Source organism: Gracilinanus agilis, chromosome 2, assembly GCF_016433145.1.
Source record: "Gracilinanus agilis isolate LMUSP501 chromosome 2, AgileGrace, whole genome shotgun sequence".
NCBI classification, from domain to species: Eukaryota; Metazoa; Chordata; class Mammalia; order Didelphimorphia; family Didelphidae; genus Gracilinanus; species Gracilinanus agilis.
In genome coordinates this window covers 322,294,834-322,308,828 of record NC_058131.1, presented here as the reverse complement: position 1 = coordinate 322,308,828, position 13,995 = coordinate 322,294,834, and the positions used below count along the sequence as shown (strand labels likewise).

Here is a 13,995-nt window from a genome sequence, read left to right as displayed (position 1 = left end):
GCATTCAGGGACAGATTTCAGGGTGTTCTTGCACTAGTTAAAACATTTTTTTGGATAACTGAATTTCAATATTTAATTTCCTTTGCAATCTAAGTATTTTATGCATTTTAACATTATTTTGAGAATGGGCCCACAGCTTCCCCACTGCCAAAGGGACTGTGTCCAGGATCCAAAAAAGTTTAAGATTCCCTGGTTTGAAATATTTCCAGGGTTCCTTCCAGCTTTTAAATCTATGATCAAACCTTTAATCTTCAGGACCTAACACTATTGTCACACTTTGTGAACACAAATTTAGTCAGTGAAATCAGCAAGGTTGAAATGGAAGAGACGCTTTTCCAAAAGGTGAGCTATAATTATCCAGTGGAAGTTAATTGTGGCGAGGCATTAAGATGTTTAGGAAATCAGCTTTGTGAGATTTAGAGAAGAATTAAATAGTTCCAACTAGTATCAGGAGACTGGGAAATAGAAAAGCTCGTTTTAAAAAGTTACAAGGGTGGAAGATTTATGGAATTTTAGCACACATGTATATGGTATGGGTTATTTAGGAGAGGACAAGGGTTTGAAGGAACTGACTAGAACTGTGATTTTACTAGCATCAGGAACTTGGAGCAGGGAATTCCCTTTAGCAATGCTGATAACATGGCTGGCATTTATAGAGTGCTTTAAGGTTTGTAAAGTACTTTGCAAATAACATCTCATCTTACCCTCATAATAATCCCCTTTTTACAGATGAGGAAACTGAGGCAGATAGAAATTAAATGATTTATCAGCATTCCATGTTTGGAACTGTCTGAAGCTAGATTTGAACTCAGGTCTTCCTGACTTCTGGACAATTGCTCTATCCATTTAGTAGCCTCTAAAGTTCTCAGGTCAGCACTCCCCTTTGCAAGTAAATCTTAGAGGGCTGTCTGAGTCACTAAAAAGGCCAATGACCTTTTTAGGGTCATAATTAAGTATGGGACCTGAATGGCTGCCATCTTGACTCACAGGCTTTCTATCTACTAGGCCACACTGCCTTTGTATGCTATGCTTGACAAAGCATTGTCCACACAACTATAAGATAATTTTAAGATGGAGCCTGAACGTGGTTCTATTAATTTCTAGTTCAGAGATTCACGAGGGCTCATGCAACAATCCTCTAAGGAATAGGGGTGGGATGCAAAATGCAGAGGAAGACTCCATGTGTAACCTTAGCTAGAGATAAAGTTCTCTTACTGCCCTAGACCATTTCTTTATACTGTCTTCCTTCCACCAATATTCCTGGGTGGTATAGCTGTGGATGGTGATCAAGGCCATTAATGATAGTTTTAATTGGCTGTCATACAATCTTTGATTGATCTGGTGCTGTTTGATGGTTCGGCCAGCCAGTTGACAGAGGACCAATGAAACATAGAGAACCCTGGGCATGCCCTCTCCTGACTTCATTTTTCCACTAAATCAGCTTAGGCGAAGGTTTTTGAATTTGCATGCCCAAACTGTAACTTCAAGCTGCCCGTGAGCTCCCTGCATTACCCTAGAGAGCAGAGGGAGGCAGTGCTCACTTTGGACAGTTGGACAGAGGGGAGGGGCATGCAAAAAAATGTCTTCAGGCAGACCCCATCCCCCTCTACCGGTTTGGCATGCATGCCAATACTTCAAAACTGTGCTAAATCAACACAAAATGGTCCTGGGAAGCAGATTGATCATGCAAAATGTGTTTCCATTATGAAATGTTAGAGCAACAAGGCATCTTCCATGAGATTTAGATACCAACTGCTTCTTACCTAAGCCTCAGATAGCAACTGCTTAACTCTGAAAGCAATCTGCTTAGTGTTGGCTTTGTTATCTCATGAGAACCTGCCTGGGAAGGAAGGGGAGGACTAGGAGGAGGAGGATGACTTCAAGTTGGAGCCCAGCCCTCTAAAGTCTGGAGTGTGTACAGCACTGGGCCCAATCAGGGCTGTCTTTTTTCAGAGATACAGTGGGACATTCTCTACATGATATGAGTTGAGGGAACCAGGAAAGCCCCATTCCCCAAAATACCATCCTCATTCCTCAACCAGCCTACAGCTGAACATGAAAGTCCACCATCAGAGCTTATTCCTTTGCCTTAAGGAGCTAGGGCAGCTTGGTGGTACAGTGAATAGAGCAGTGGGCTTGGAAGAGTCATCTTTGTGAGTTCATAATCCAGCCTCAAAACACTCACTAGCTGTGAGTCCCTGGGCAAGTCATTTAATCCTATTCGACTCATTTTCCTCATCTGCAATGACCTGGAGAAGGAAATGACAAACCACTCCAGTATCTCTGCCAAGAAAACTCCGAAGGGGGTCAGAATTGGACACAACTGAAACAACTGAACAACAACAAAGGAGCGATACCTCTAGGACTCCTTGTTACACTGGACTATGATTATCTCTGGAGAATCTGTTATATATCCCTAATAGGGGAAGAGTTACAGCTTGTGAAAAGAGCACTGGATTTCAGTGGAGTCAGATTCCTAGCAGTATGAAGTCATAATATATGGATATAAGGATTTACCATTAGAGAAATTCAAGAACATGATAAGTTATTTGGGGAAGTAAGGAGTTCCCCATCACTAGGGGAGTATATTCAAGCCACAAGTGAATGACTCAGCAATAATCCCAATTCTGCCATTTACTATCTGTGACACCTTAGGCAAGACCATCTTGCCTCTCTGGAACTCAGCTTCTTTGTCTATAAAATGAAGGAGTTTGAGCAGATATCTAAGCCCCTTTCTAAATCTAAATCATCTATTTTCATGAGCCCATTATGGTCCTCTGTTCTCTTACCCTATATTTCTCAAGTCCCATACCTCCTAACAGCAGGCTGGCAAAGTTACCTTTCTAGAGTCTACCTGCCTCAGGGGCTTCTTTGGCCTCCACTATAATACTCCATTTCTGAAAGGAGAAGTGGGCCTGTCAGTAGAGTGATTTTCAGATCACATGACAACTTCAGAGGTATTTAATGTGAGAAGCAGAAAAGACAGGATGAAGCCCCTATTACAGCCTTGACAACAGAACAGCCTCTAATCCTTGATGTTAGGGCAGAACAAGATAAAGGGGTCCTACGCCATCATTGTCAGACACAGGAATAAGGTTAGCTTTGTAAGGTAGACACATCATTTCCTTACTAATCGCCATGAAGACGCAGTGTCCTTCAGAGGGCAGCCGGGCTTCCTCACATCACATCCACAAAATGAGGGTCATTTTTCAGGGAAAATTCACCTTGAAATAAAATAGAATGTGATATGCAAAGCAAATAGTCTGATGATGAGCTGCAAAGGCCTAAAAGAATATTCCTGGCTGAGAAAACCGATATTTATCATTCAAAAATCAAGCAACATGAAGCTTCTTCCCTTCCAACCTTGGCTGATATATGGGAGATAAAATGGCAACTCACCATAATTTCCTCCAAATTTTTCCAGATAATCTACAATTTTCCCCTTGTATATTCTACGTTCTAGCCAAAGTGGGATTGAAAATGTCCCCCGAAGCTATCTTTTTCTGAGCTCTGCACATTATTCACACTGACCAGCACACCTAGAGTTCTGCCCTCTTGTCTCATCTCTGCCTGTTGAAATTCTTTTTGTGTTCCCAGGACTGGCTTATGTGTTAAATTCTTCATGAAACCATACAGATACCCTCAAATTGTGACTTCCCTAGAGTCTAGAATGAGCTCTGGGCAACTTGGAGAAGCAGTTAATAGAATGCTGGGTCTGGAGTCAGGAAGATTCATCTTCCCAAGTTCAAATATGGCCTCAGATACTTACCAGCTGTATGACCCTGGGCAAGTCACTTAGCCATTTGCTTCAGTTTCATCATCTGTAAAATGAGCTAGAGAAAGAAACGGCAAAGGCACTCCAGTATCTTTGCCAAGAAAACCTCAAAAAGGGTCATAGTCAGACATGATTAAAAAATGACTCAATAACTTCATGTTGATTGACCGATTGTGATTACTAGGTAATAAAATCCTTGCCTAAATGGCCAGAGTCTTGTCACTTCTGTATATCCTACGAGGTCTAGAACAAGGCTTTGCACATACTGTAATGTGGAAAGAAGACGACTTGGGTCCTAGCCCTGCCACCAGGTGACCTTTGGCAAGTCATTCCCCATCTTGGTGTCGCAATTTCTTCTGTAAAATGAATTCCCTGGAACAGATGCTCTCCAAGGGTCCCTCCAGTTTTGACATTCATTTCTCTATGTCCTAACATTCTACACGCTGGATTTTAAGTGCCCTTCCCTTCTGTGATTCTCAAATTCTATTTGGTGCTTAATAAACTTATTAAATGATGTTTTTGAGCTAAAAACTATGCTCAGTATTAGTACTGTTGAGCTTCTTGAAAACGAAATTTCAGAAAGGATGAGTAGCTCTAGTTTTGTGCACAGACTCAGTTCTGGTCCAAAGAAGTTACAGCAGGCTATGCTCAAATGCTTTGAGCAAGTCTTTTCCTATGAAATCCATTTGCTACATGCAGTAAGGGATGCTTGAAATGTTCACCCAGTTTCTCTGAACCCTATTTCTTATCCCTGTACTACATAGGAATATTAATTACAACAGGGTCTAACTATTGGCCAAACTTTTAGTGTAAAGAGAAGCACCAGAATGTTGAGCTACTCAGATCTGCAGCATAGCTTTCCCTGAATACAAAGGCTGAAGCTACTTGTAAATGTAGAAGTGATAAGTTGTAATATAGGATGGCCACTAGTCTGGGAGTGCAGAGACCTCATTTCTAGTCCTGGTCCTGCCACTCCCTAGCTCTGGGCCTTAGTTTTCCCATCTGTGACATCAGGGGGATTAGACTGGGTAGCTCTTATGATCTCTCTTAGCATTAATCTTTTGTAGTCTATAATGCTCTAAAATTCCTTCTAGGTTTAACTTTCTTTTTTTCTTTCATTTCATATCTTGAGGTTCTTTTTCTCTCTCATATTCTATGCCCTAAATTCTAGCATTTTCTGTTCCAAGATCCCTTTCAATTCTAAGATTGCATCCTGCAAAATTTTCTTCTTTTAAAAATAAGAATCAAAGGTTTTCTGAGGAGTAGGCAGAAAATGTTATCTCCTTTCTTTCTCTTGTCCCAAACCTTGGAGGCAAATGGGTTGTCCCTCTAACGAGTCTTCAGGATATACACCATCTACAAAGTTCTATAACAGGTGGCATTTCAGTGTTTTGGGAATGCTAGGGGTACAGAAATCAAACTTCCCAGAGTATACCCACTGAGCAGCACCATCCCAAATCTATCATTCTGAAATGTAATAGAAAATTGACTCGCTTTGTAGAAATGGGGTCAACTAATCCAAAACACTAGGTTAACTCATTGAGACACATGCATATATATTAGGGACTGCAGATTTGTATACTCCTACTTGATTTTCCCATATCATTTGCTACCCAGTGACTGGATGATGATACACAATGGCTCTTGGTTCTTGAAGAGGCCAGAGAAACCCTGAGATTTCTTTTCCTTGGGCTGTTTCCTCCGTGGCTCTCATCCCCAGGAGTAAGTGATCTTGACAGTACAGATTTATTCCCACTGTCTTCATATGTGGTATTCCAAAGAGTAAAAAGGACGGCCATTGTCACAGAAGGTATGTGGTCCATCCTTTGATGAACTGAAAAAGAAGGGTTGGGGTCACAGACAGTTGTATGCAGGGCATTCACTTTTGGAAGCGTGGAATTCAGGGAAATGGGAAATAAATAGGTGAAAACATTTAGCAATAGAAAAACTTGGCATTCCACATTTCACCAGCAGCCACATGCTCATGGGGTGGGGAGCCCTCGTCAGCCCTGACATTATGAGTTCCTTCTTCCATACCAAAGTGTCATCCCCTCAAGTCTGAGGATGTCTGTAGTGGGTAAATTTATTGGCAGAGTTATTTCGGGGAAGGAAAGACCCATTTGGTGGCTGGGTGAGAGGGAGCCTTTCTTGGGAAGAGCTGCTGACTGGAGTCCGGACAGAGGAGGTGCCTTTGCTGTAGAGTAGGCGTTTCTCATCCAGCAGGGTAAGGTGATATTCACACAGGTCAACCAGTGAGGCAACTTGCTCTTGAAGGGTTGAATGCTTGAACCTTCTCTGGGCTAGGAAGAAGAATGCTTCCACAAAGGCTTGCAAACACATACCTAGGGAGCAAAAAGAGCTGAGGTTAGGTGGAAAGAATCCAGACTTTCTACCAGGGCAGGGGGCTTAACTTCCAAAGCTCCCCTCAATCAGGAAAAATGTATTATTGATGTTAATAATGATAATATTAACTTATACTTGTAACTGTGCTTTGTATACTTTTTTTTTCTGGAACTAGATGAAAGGCAGCATGATGAAATAAAAAAAAGCACTGGACTTGGAGTCTACAAGACATGTGGGTTATGGGCAAGACTTTTTAATTTCTCTAAATCTTGGTTTCCTCGGGTGCTAAATGGGGATTTGATTGAATTCAACAAACATTTATTAAATACCTATTGTGTTCAAGGCCTCATCCAAGATACTGAGGACATCAAGATTTTTAAAAATTACGTGGTCCCTGTTCTCAAAGAAATTAGCATTGACTAGGCACGGGGAAGTATAAACCAAGGTGGGGCATAAAGGGGGCAAAGAAGATACCCAGACAGAGAGTTCTGGGAAAATTGAGGGCAGAGCATTTTTAGTGAAGTGACTTTCATGAAGGATGTGGCACCCAAGGTTAGGCACCTGAAGAGAGAACTTCTAAAAGGACTAGATATAATTGAGGAAATTTTGATAAAGGGGATAGGATCTGTCCATGGTCACATACTTTGTGTTAGAGCTGAGCCTTGAACCCAGCAGGTCTTAAGACTCCCAGTCTGGTGCTCATTTCATCAAAGCCATGTCTTTCTCCTAAAAGGCTTGTTGTAAGAATACTCACTTTAGCTATTTGTCCTAGGTTATATGGTTAGTAAAAACAGTAGACCTGGGGTTTAAATTCAGGCTTCCTGACTCCAAGTCGAATCCAATTGTAGCACAAAAATGAGCCTATTAAAATCTGAGCAATCGATGGTACTGACAAAACCTTTTCTCCATCCAGAATTCTCCACTGAGACATGAAAGGCTATGTTTTCTTCCAGTGAAAGTAGAAAGGAAGTCTTTTCTATGCGAGTATTGGATTTTGTCAGCCCTCTCAGAGAAAGGTGGCACCGAAGCCAAGATGGAATTTCACACAGCATTTTAGACAAGATTGGCTCATAGAGGGTGGGGAAAATAAGATATTTCAAATCAGGGTCTTTGTTTTGAACATGTTTCTCAGGCTAGGAGAAGTCATTCATTCTACTCAGATAATTCTAGTCAGGAGTTGGATGGCTTTGTAAATACTGTATTATTTATGTGCTCTGGGAGCTGATCAATTCTTTTTTTTGATATGAACCCTCCTCTCAGCCCTTTGGACTGAGTAAACACATTTCTATTTATTTCCCACCCCCGTCCCCTCTCCTCCCTCCCTGCCCAATCCAAATCAAGCCAAGTCTTTGCTTTATTTCGAGTTCACTTCAGAGCTTTCCTCAAGTTAATTGCTCCATATGTAGTTGACAGGAAAAGCTGTAAAAAGAAAACACATTCTTCCACTAAACAAACAAATAACAAAAATCCAAAATGCTGGACAGATGCAGAGAAGGGGGATAAGTGATTAGATGGGTCTATAAGGTTTCCCCCAGTTCTGGCATTCTCAGGTTCAATTATTCTAAGGCATGTCTTCAAAGAAGCACCAGGCATTAGGGATCGAGGCAACCATCGGAACGGAATCAAGGTTGGCACTGGAAAGGCTGTTAAAACAAAGAATGCTATAGAACATAGGACACAGAATGGTAGTAGTTAGGGAAACTTTAGGACACAGAATGCTGGAATCCATGATATAGAACATGGCATATTAAAATTGAAATGGACTTTAAAATGTTAAAACATAGAGAATATAAGAATAGAACATAGAATGACCTAGCTAGAAGAGGTCTTAGATCTATATTTGCTATACCTTCATTTAGCAGATAAGGAAATTAAATCCCAGGGAGGGGAAATTATTACTACAGGTCACAAAGGTGGTTTGTACTACTCATGTCCCAAACCCTTCCAGTTAAGTGAAAGGGCCTCTCTATAATGACTTACTTCATCTCACCACCACTTCCATTGATCATCATCACCATCTTCCTCCCACATGATGTACTGGGAAGACTTTGCATCTGGAGTTAGAGGATTGGGATTCAGATCCTAGCTTACTACCTCTGTGACCGAGGCAAGTCATTTGACTTCTCTGGGCTTTAGTTTCTTCTTCTGTAAAATGAGGTTAGGTTAAATGACATTGTCTTAACTTACATGTACAGTGTTTTAAGGTGACAAAGCAAGACCAGGATTCCTATTTATGTAGTGATTTGTTCCCCATAGCAATCTTGGGAATCAGGTAGTAAAAGCATTTTTAATCTTCATTTTATAAATGGGGAAACTGAAGCTCAGAGAGATCAAGGGACTTCCTTGCCTAAGGTTACAAAATTGATAAATGGAACATATGGACCTCCTGGCTGTTATGTTCTTTCTCTGAATAATTTTCACCCATGATTTCTTTGCATGACTAGAGAGGTGGTATACAAAGTAACCCAATAGGCGAGTGATGTGCACATTTGATGAACAGGACAGAGCCAATGACCATGCTGGGGTATTCGCAAACTGCTTCAGTGGGACAGAGAAGGCAGCAAAGAAATAACTGACCCCACAACTGCTGATTCCAAAAAGTTGTAAAACCGAGTTGACAAGAGATCTTCCAGGCCTCAAAGAAGGAAGTCAAACACTCGCCAATATGCACTGAATCTCACAAAAGCAAATCTTTAGTTGGAAAGGCTTTACTTTAGGAAGGGAGTAGGGGGAAAGAAGAAAATAATTATTTTAAATAATCTAGGCTACAAGGTCTCTAGAAGTAGTGTGAATCTCTTTAGGAAAATCACCATACCACAATTGGGAAAACCACAAGACTTAAATTTCTAATGTTTCCAAATCCCTAATAAACAGAGAGGGTATGTGATATAGTGGGAGCAGTACTTAGTAAGTAGCCAGGAGACCCTGGCTCCAGTCCTGGCTTCCTCATTTACTAGCTTGGTGACCGACCATGGACAAGTGAGAGGACCTGAGTTTTAGTGCCACTTCTAACACTTAATATGTGTGTGTGTGTGTGTGTGTGTGTGTGTGTGTGTGTGTGTGTGTATCACACTTGTTGTGTGATCACAAACTTGGGTAAGTTACTTAACTCTATTGGATTGAAATTTCTCCAAATGAAGAGTTAGGCGTTGAACTAGATGATCTCTAAGGATCAGGACTTGTATGACTGAGGCATTTCACCGGGCTCACCCAACTCACAGGACTGTCTAGAGCAGTGATGGGCAAACATTTTAAAGAGGGGGCCAAAGGAAAGGAAATGCTCATCTGTCAGTCTCTTTCTAAGGCAACTCTTTCAAGTTTCATTGTATTGTATCCTACTCATTGTATTTGTCAGATTAGGAATAATTGTTGCCAGGCCAGATAAAACATTTCAGGGGGCCCCGCATCTGGCCCGTGGGCCATAGTTTTCCCATCACTGGTCTAGAGGATTGAATGAGAAGTTGGATGGTGAAGTACTTTGTAAACAAGAAAGCACCAAGTGGTAGTTATGATAACGATGACAACCTTCATTATAATAGCTCCAATTTCTCTAGTGCTTTAAGCTGTACAAAGAGCTTCTTCCTAACAATCTTGGCAGATGACAATACAAGGATTATTTTAAAAATGAGGAAGCTAAAGCTCAGACAGGTTAAGGAAGTTCATTATTATACAGCTAGCAAGTAGAAGAGCCTAGATACAAATTCAGGTCTCCTGATTCCAAATGTCATAGAATCCTTTCTGTTATTTGCTTAGCTTAATGTCTTAATACATTCTAACTTTGACTAGGATTACATATGCCTGGGACTATATTGATAAATTTAGGACTCTGGGAACATAGTTTTTACTTTTGCCTCCTCTCATAATAATCGAATTTCCACATATGCCCCATTGCTAGGCTATGGGAAGAACAGGGCATCTCCTCCATTTTTGACAGAACCTGTTGCTCAGGGCAAGGACATGACTCTAGTATGAGAGGATTTTTCTTTTTCTTCCTTTCCTGCCAACAACAGCCCATTGATGAGAGATTTGGGAATTGATCACAGCAATAGGAGTGCAAGATAGTCAAGGTGAGGCCTGAGCCTGTACACGTGCACAAGTCAATGCAACATACAGACACCAATATCCTCTTACTTGAATGTCACAAGGAAAACATGTTCAAAACAGAAATGATGCAGAAGTGTAGAATCAGAGGCATGACTGGGAATGCTGGTATCAGGGGAGAAATGAATTGGAAGAAAGATTCTGGTCTTTGATACCACAGGAGTTAGTGGGGAAGGAAGGAAGCCCTTAGAGACAGTCTGACCACAGATGAAAGGATGTAGATAAACTATAGTGGGAAGAAAGCAACTCCCTTCACCCATGTCAGGGCCCAAGTAAAGCCTTAGTTCCCACCACAATTCTGACTCTATAGGAAGAAGTCTCTTTAAAGGATCTAGGTCATAGGAAGTAGGAAAAAAGATGGTACAAGAGCATCAGGTGTAGTAGTTGAAATAGAGCAATTGACTATGGGGCCTCAAAGTAAGACAATGTATGTAAAGTGCTTTGTGAAACTTAAAGTGCCATTTTTAACTTTTTTTAGGGATGGTTATGAAATTCTTGTGTCATGATGCATGGTAGATAGGTCTAAATAATTTCTAAGACCTGTTGAAGTTATAAAATTCTGTGTTTTGTTTTTTAAGATTCATTTAGAGCCCTCGAAGAGAAAATGCGTAGGCTGGTGAGGCTAAAATGTTGTAGACCTAAATTCCTATCTGTTCCTTCACTTCTGCTAATTATAATCTCCATAAATCTATACATAAGGACCATAAGTAGAAACGGATCAATTTGCAATCAGATCTAATTCAGTTGCAAAGAGACAAATGGGACTTGCCCAAATACAATGAAAGGCTTGACCCAGGGCTTAAAATTTAATAAAAATAAATTAAAGATACATTTCCTGAGCTTAAAAAGAATGAGTTCAAAGACAATTCAATTTTTAAAACATTATCACTTGAGGTTGAACAACTACTCTGAGCCTCAGTTTCCTAATCTATAAAACAGGGTGGATAATACTTGCCCTGTCCATTTTAGGGTTTTTGTGAGAATCAATTGTTTTTACAGATGTGAAAGCTTTATAACCATCATGTGCCATGAGTTTTAAGATATCTTTTGGCTACACTGTCTTAATGGCCAATTAGAATGTCTTATAAAAAAAAAGTGTTAATTCCAGCATTTTTGGACTTGAAAAATCATGCCCAATTTAATGCTGCATTAAGTACCAGAGTCCTATTGCAAAGTTATATAATGTCAGCAAGAAGAACTACTCCCCAGGCTGTTCACTTTAACTTGCCATCCCCCTCAAAACCAGCAATACCTAAGCCTTTGCTTCTAACCATTCCTTATTCTTAGACTGGTTCTCCCTCTCATGATATCACCCACTAACAGAAGCCCAGGCCAAATGCCATCTTCTCCAGGAAACCTTCCTATGGTTTCCCCCAGCCAATAGCGATCACTTACTCATCTAATTTCATAGTACTTTGTATTCCTCTACTGTATTTATCATAGTCTAATTTATTTTAATCATCTATGCATACATTCTATTACTACTCCCAGAGTGTAAGCTCTTAGGAGGGCAGGGACTGGATCTTATTCATATTTGTATCTCCAGTGGTGATGAACAAAGTGCTTTACACACAGAAGATGTTGAACAACTGTGAACTCTGTGAAACCGACCATCTGACTATATGAAATTGACTCTCTTTACTTAGGCTTACCCAGCTACAGTTCGCTGAATACAGGGAATTTTTAAGCTGTTGTGATTTAAAAAATATTTTACTGCTCTGTTGTGATTTAAAAAATATTTTACTGCTGCACATTGTGTTTTTCAACACGGTCATTTTTACAAACTAAAAAATTCTTCCTCATCACAAAGAATAACAATTAAGCAAAACATTTACTACAGTGACCATGTCTGTCATTACATATATGATTCTTTCCTAGTTGTTCTCTGCTTTTCTGCTAGGAAGAGGAATTGTTTTATTACTTGTTCTCTAGCACTTTCTGTTTTAAGAAATTGATTAGAGTTTGGCTTCCTCTTAGTGATCTTTTCATTTATATGGTTGTAGTCACTTATGTTTGCTTGCTCTACATAATTTTTTTATTTCTTTGATTCCTCATATTTGTCATTTCTAATTATATAATAATATTCCATTAATATTCACACATTAAAGCTTTCTTAGACATTTCCTACTTGTTGGGCACTTACTTAATTTCTAGGTCTTTACTATTATGAGGGATATTGATATGAATATTGTGGAATCCTGTGTCTTAGTCTTTGACTCCCTTAAGGTTCAGTGAGTTTCTGGGACAAAGAGTATGAACAGTTTAATCACTTTTATTGCACATTCACAGCTCGAAAAAGAGTGAATTCAGATGCCATAAGCACTGATTCTCCAAACCCCCAACAATGGCCATTCTTGTTTTTTGTTTTTACTTTTTTGCAATCTTTGCTGATTTGCACAGTGTGAGGCAAAACACACCAAAAAAGTGGGTTTTATTTTTATTTCTCCTACTATATAAATGATTTGAAACATGTTTTTAAGGGACCATTTGTAGGCCATTTAAAATTTTCTTTTGAAGACTATTGATAGTCTTTTACCACTTATCTATTGGAGAATAGCTTTCGGTGGCATCTATTTGTGTTGTTTCTACATACATGGATATCTTTATCTCTGTCTTTGGATATAGCTATTGGATTAACACCATATATGTGTATATTGATGGATATATGTATATGCATACATATCTATATCACCAACACAAGTCTGGTATCCAAGATAGAGATACACACACACACACACACACACACACACACACACACACACACATCTCAGATTATATCAGATAGAGATGAATGGAGAAAGAGATAAAGTTTGATCTCCAATGTATATTTACGTATAGCTAAGCTATTTCTAAATCTAATGTATCTAAGATATCCAACTTTCTGTTCTAAATCTCTAATAATTAGAGAAATGCAAATCAAAACAATTCTGAGGTATCACCTCACACCTAGCAGATTGGCTAAAATGATAGCAGGGAGAGTAATGACTGTTGGAGGGGATGTGGCAAAATTGGGACAATAAAGCATTGCTGTTGTGAACTGATCCAACCATTCTGGATGGCAATTTGGAAATATGCTCAAAGGGCTATAAAAGAATGCCTGCCCTTTGATCCAGTCATACCATTGCTGGGTTTGTACCCCAAAGAGATCATAGATAAACAGACTTGTACAAAAATATTTATAGCTGCACTTTTTGTGGTAGCAAAAAACTGGAAATCGAGGGTATGCCCTTCAATTGGGAAATGGCTGAGCAAATTGTGGTATATATGTGCTGGTGATGGAATACTATTGTGCTGAAAGGAATAGTAAACTGGAGGAATTCCATGTGAACTGGAATGACCTCCAGGAATTGATGCAGAGTGAAAAGAGCAGAGCCAAAAGAACATTGTACAAAGAGACTGACACACTGTGGTAAAATAGAATGTAATGGACTTCTGTACTAGCAGCAATGCAATGACCCAGGACAATTCTGAGGGATTTACGGAAAAGAACACTACCCACATTCAGAGGAAGATCTACAGGAGTGGAAACACAGGAGAAAAACAACTGCTTGAACACATGGGTTGAGGCGGACATGATTGGGGATGTAGACTTGAAATGACCACACTAATGCAACTATCAATAATATGGAAATAGGTCTTGATGGATGGATGACACATGTTAAAACCAGTGGAAATGCATGTCAGCTATGGGGGCGGGTGAAGGGGAAAGTAAGAACATGAATCATATAACCATGGAAAATTTTTCTAAAAAATAAAAAATAATAAAAATAAAGTCA

At 39.7% G+C, this 13,995-nt stretch overlaps 1 protein-coding gene across 1 annotated transcript in view; it reads right to left on the bottom strand.

Annotated features, from left to right (window-relative positions):
- Window positions 1–4,503: 4,503 nt before the first annotated feature.
- The window catches only part of TTLL11 (tubulin tyrosine ligase like 11), a 276,026-nt gene continuing 266,534 nt past the window's right edge, over window positions 4,504–13,995 (bottom strand). The window contains 1 exon segment of the mRNA XM_044664257.1: window positions 4,504–6,117. Within this exon segment, the coding sequence (XP_044520192.1) occupies window positions 5,828–6,117 (290 nt within the window). The 3' untranslated portion in view covers window positions 4,504–5,827.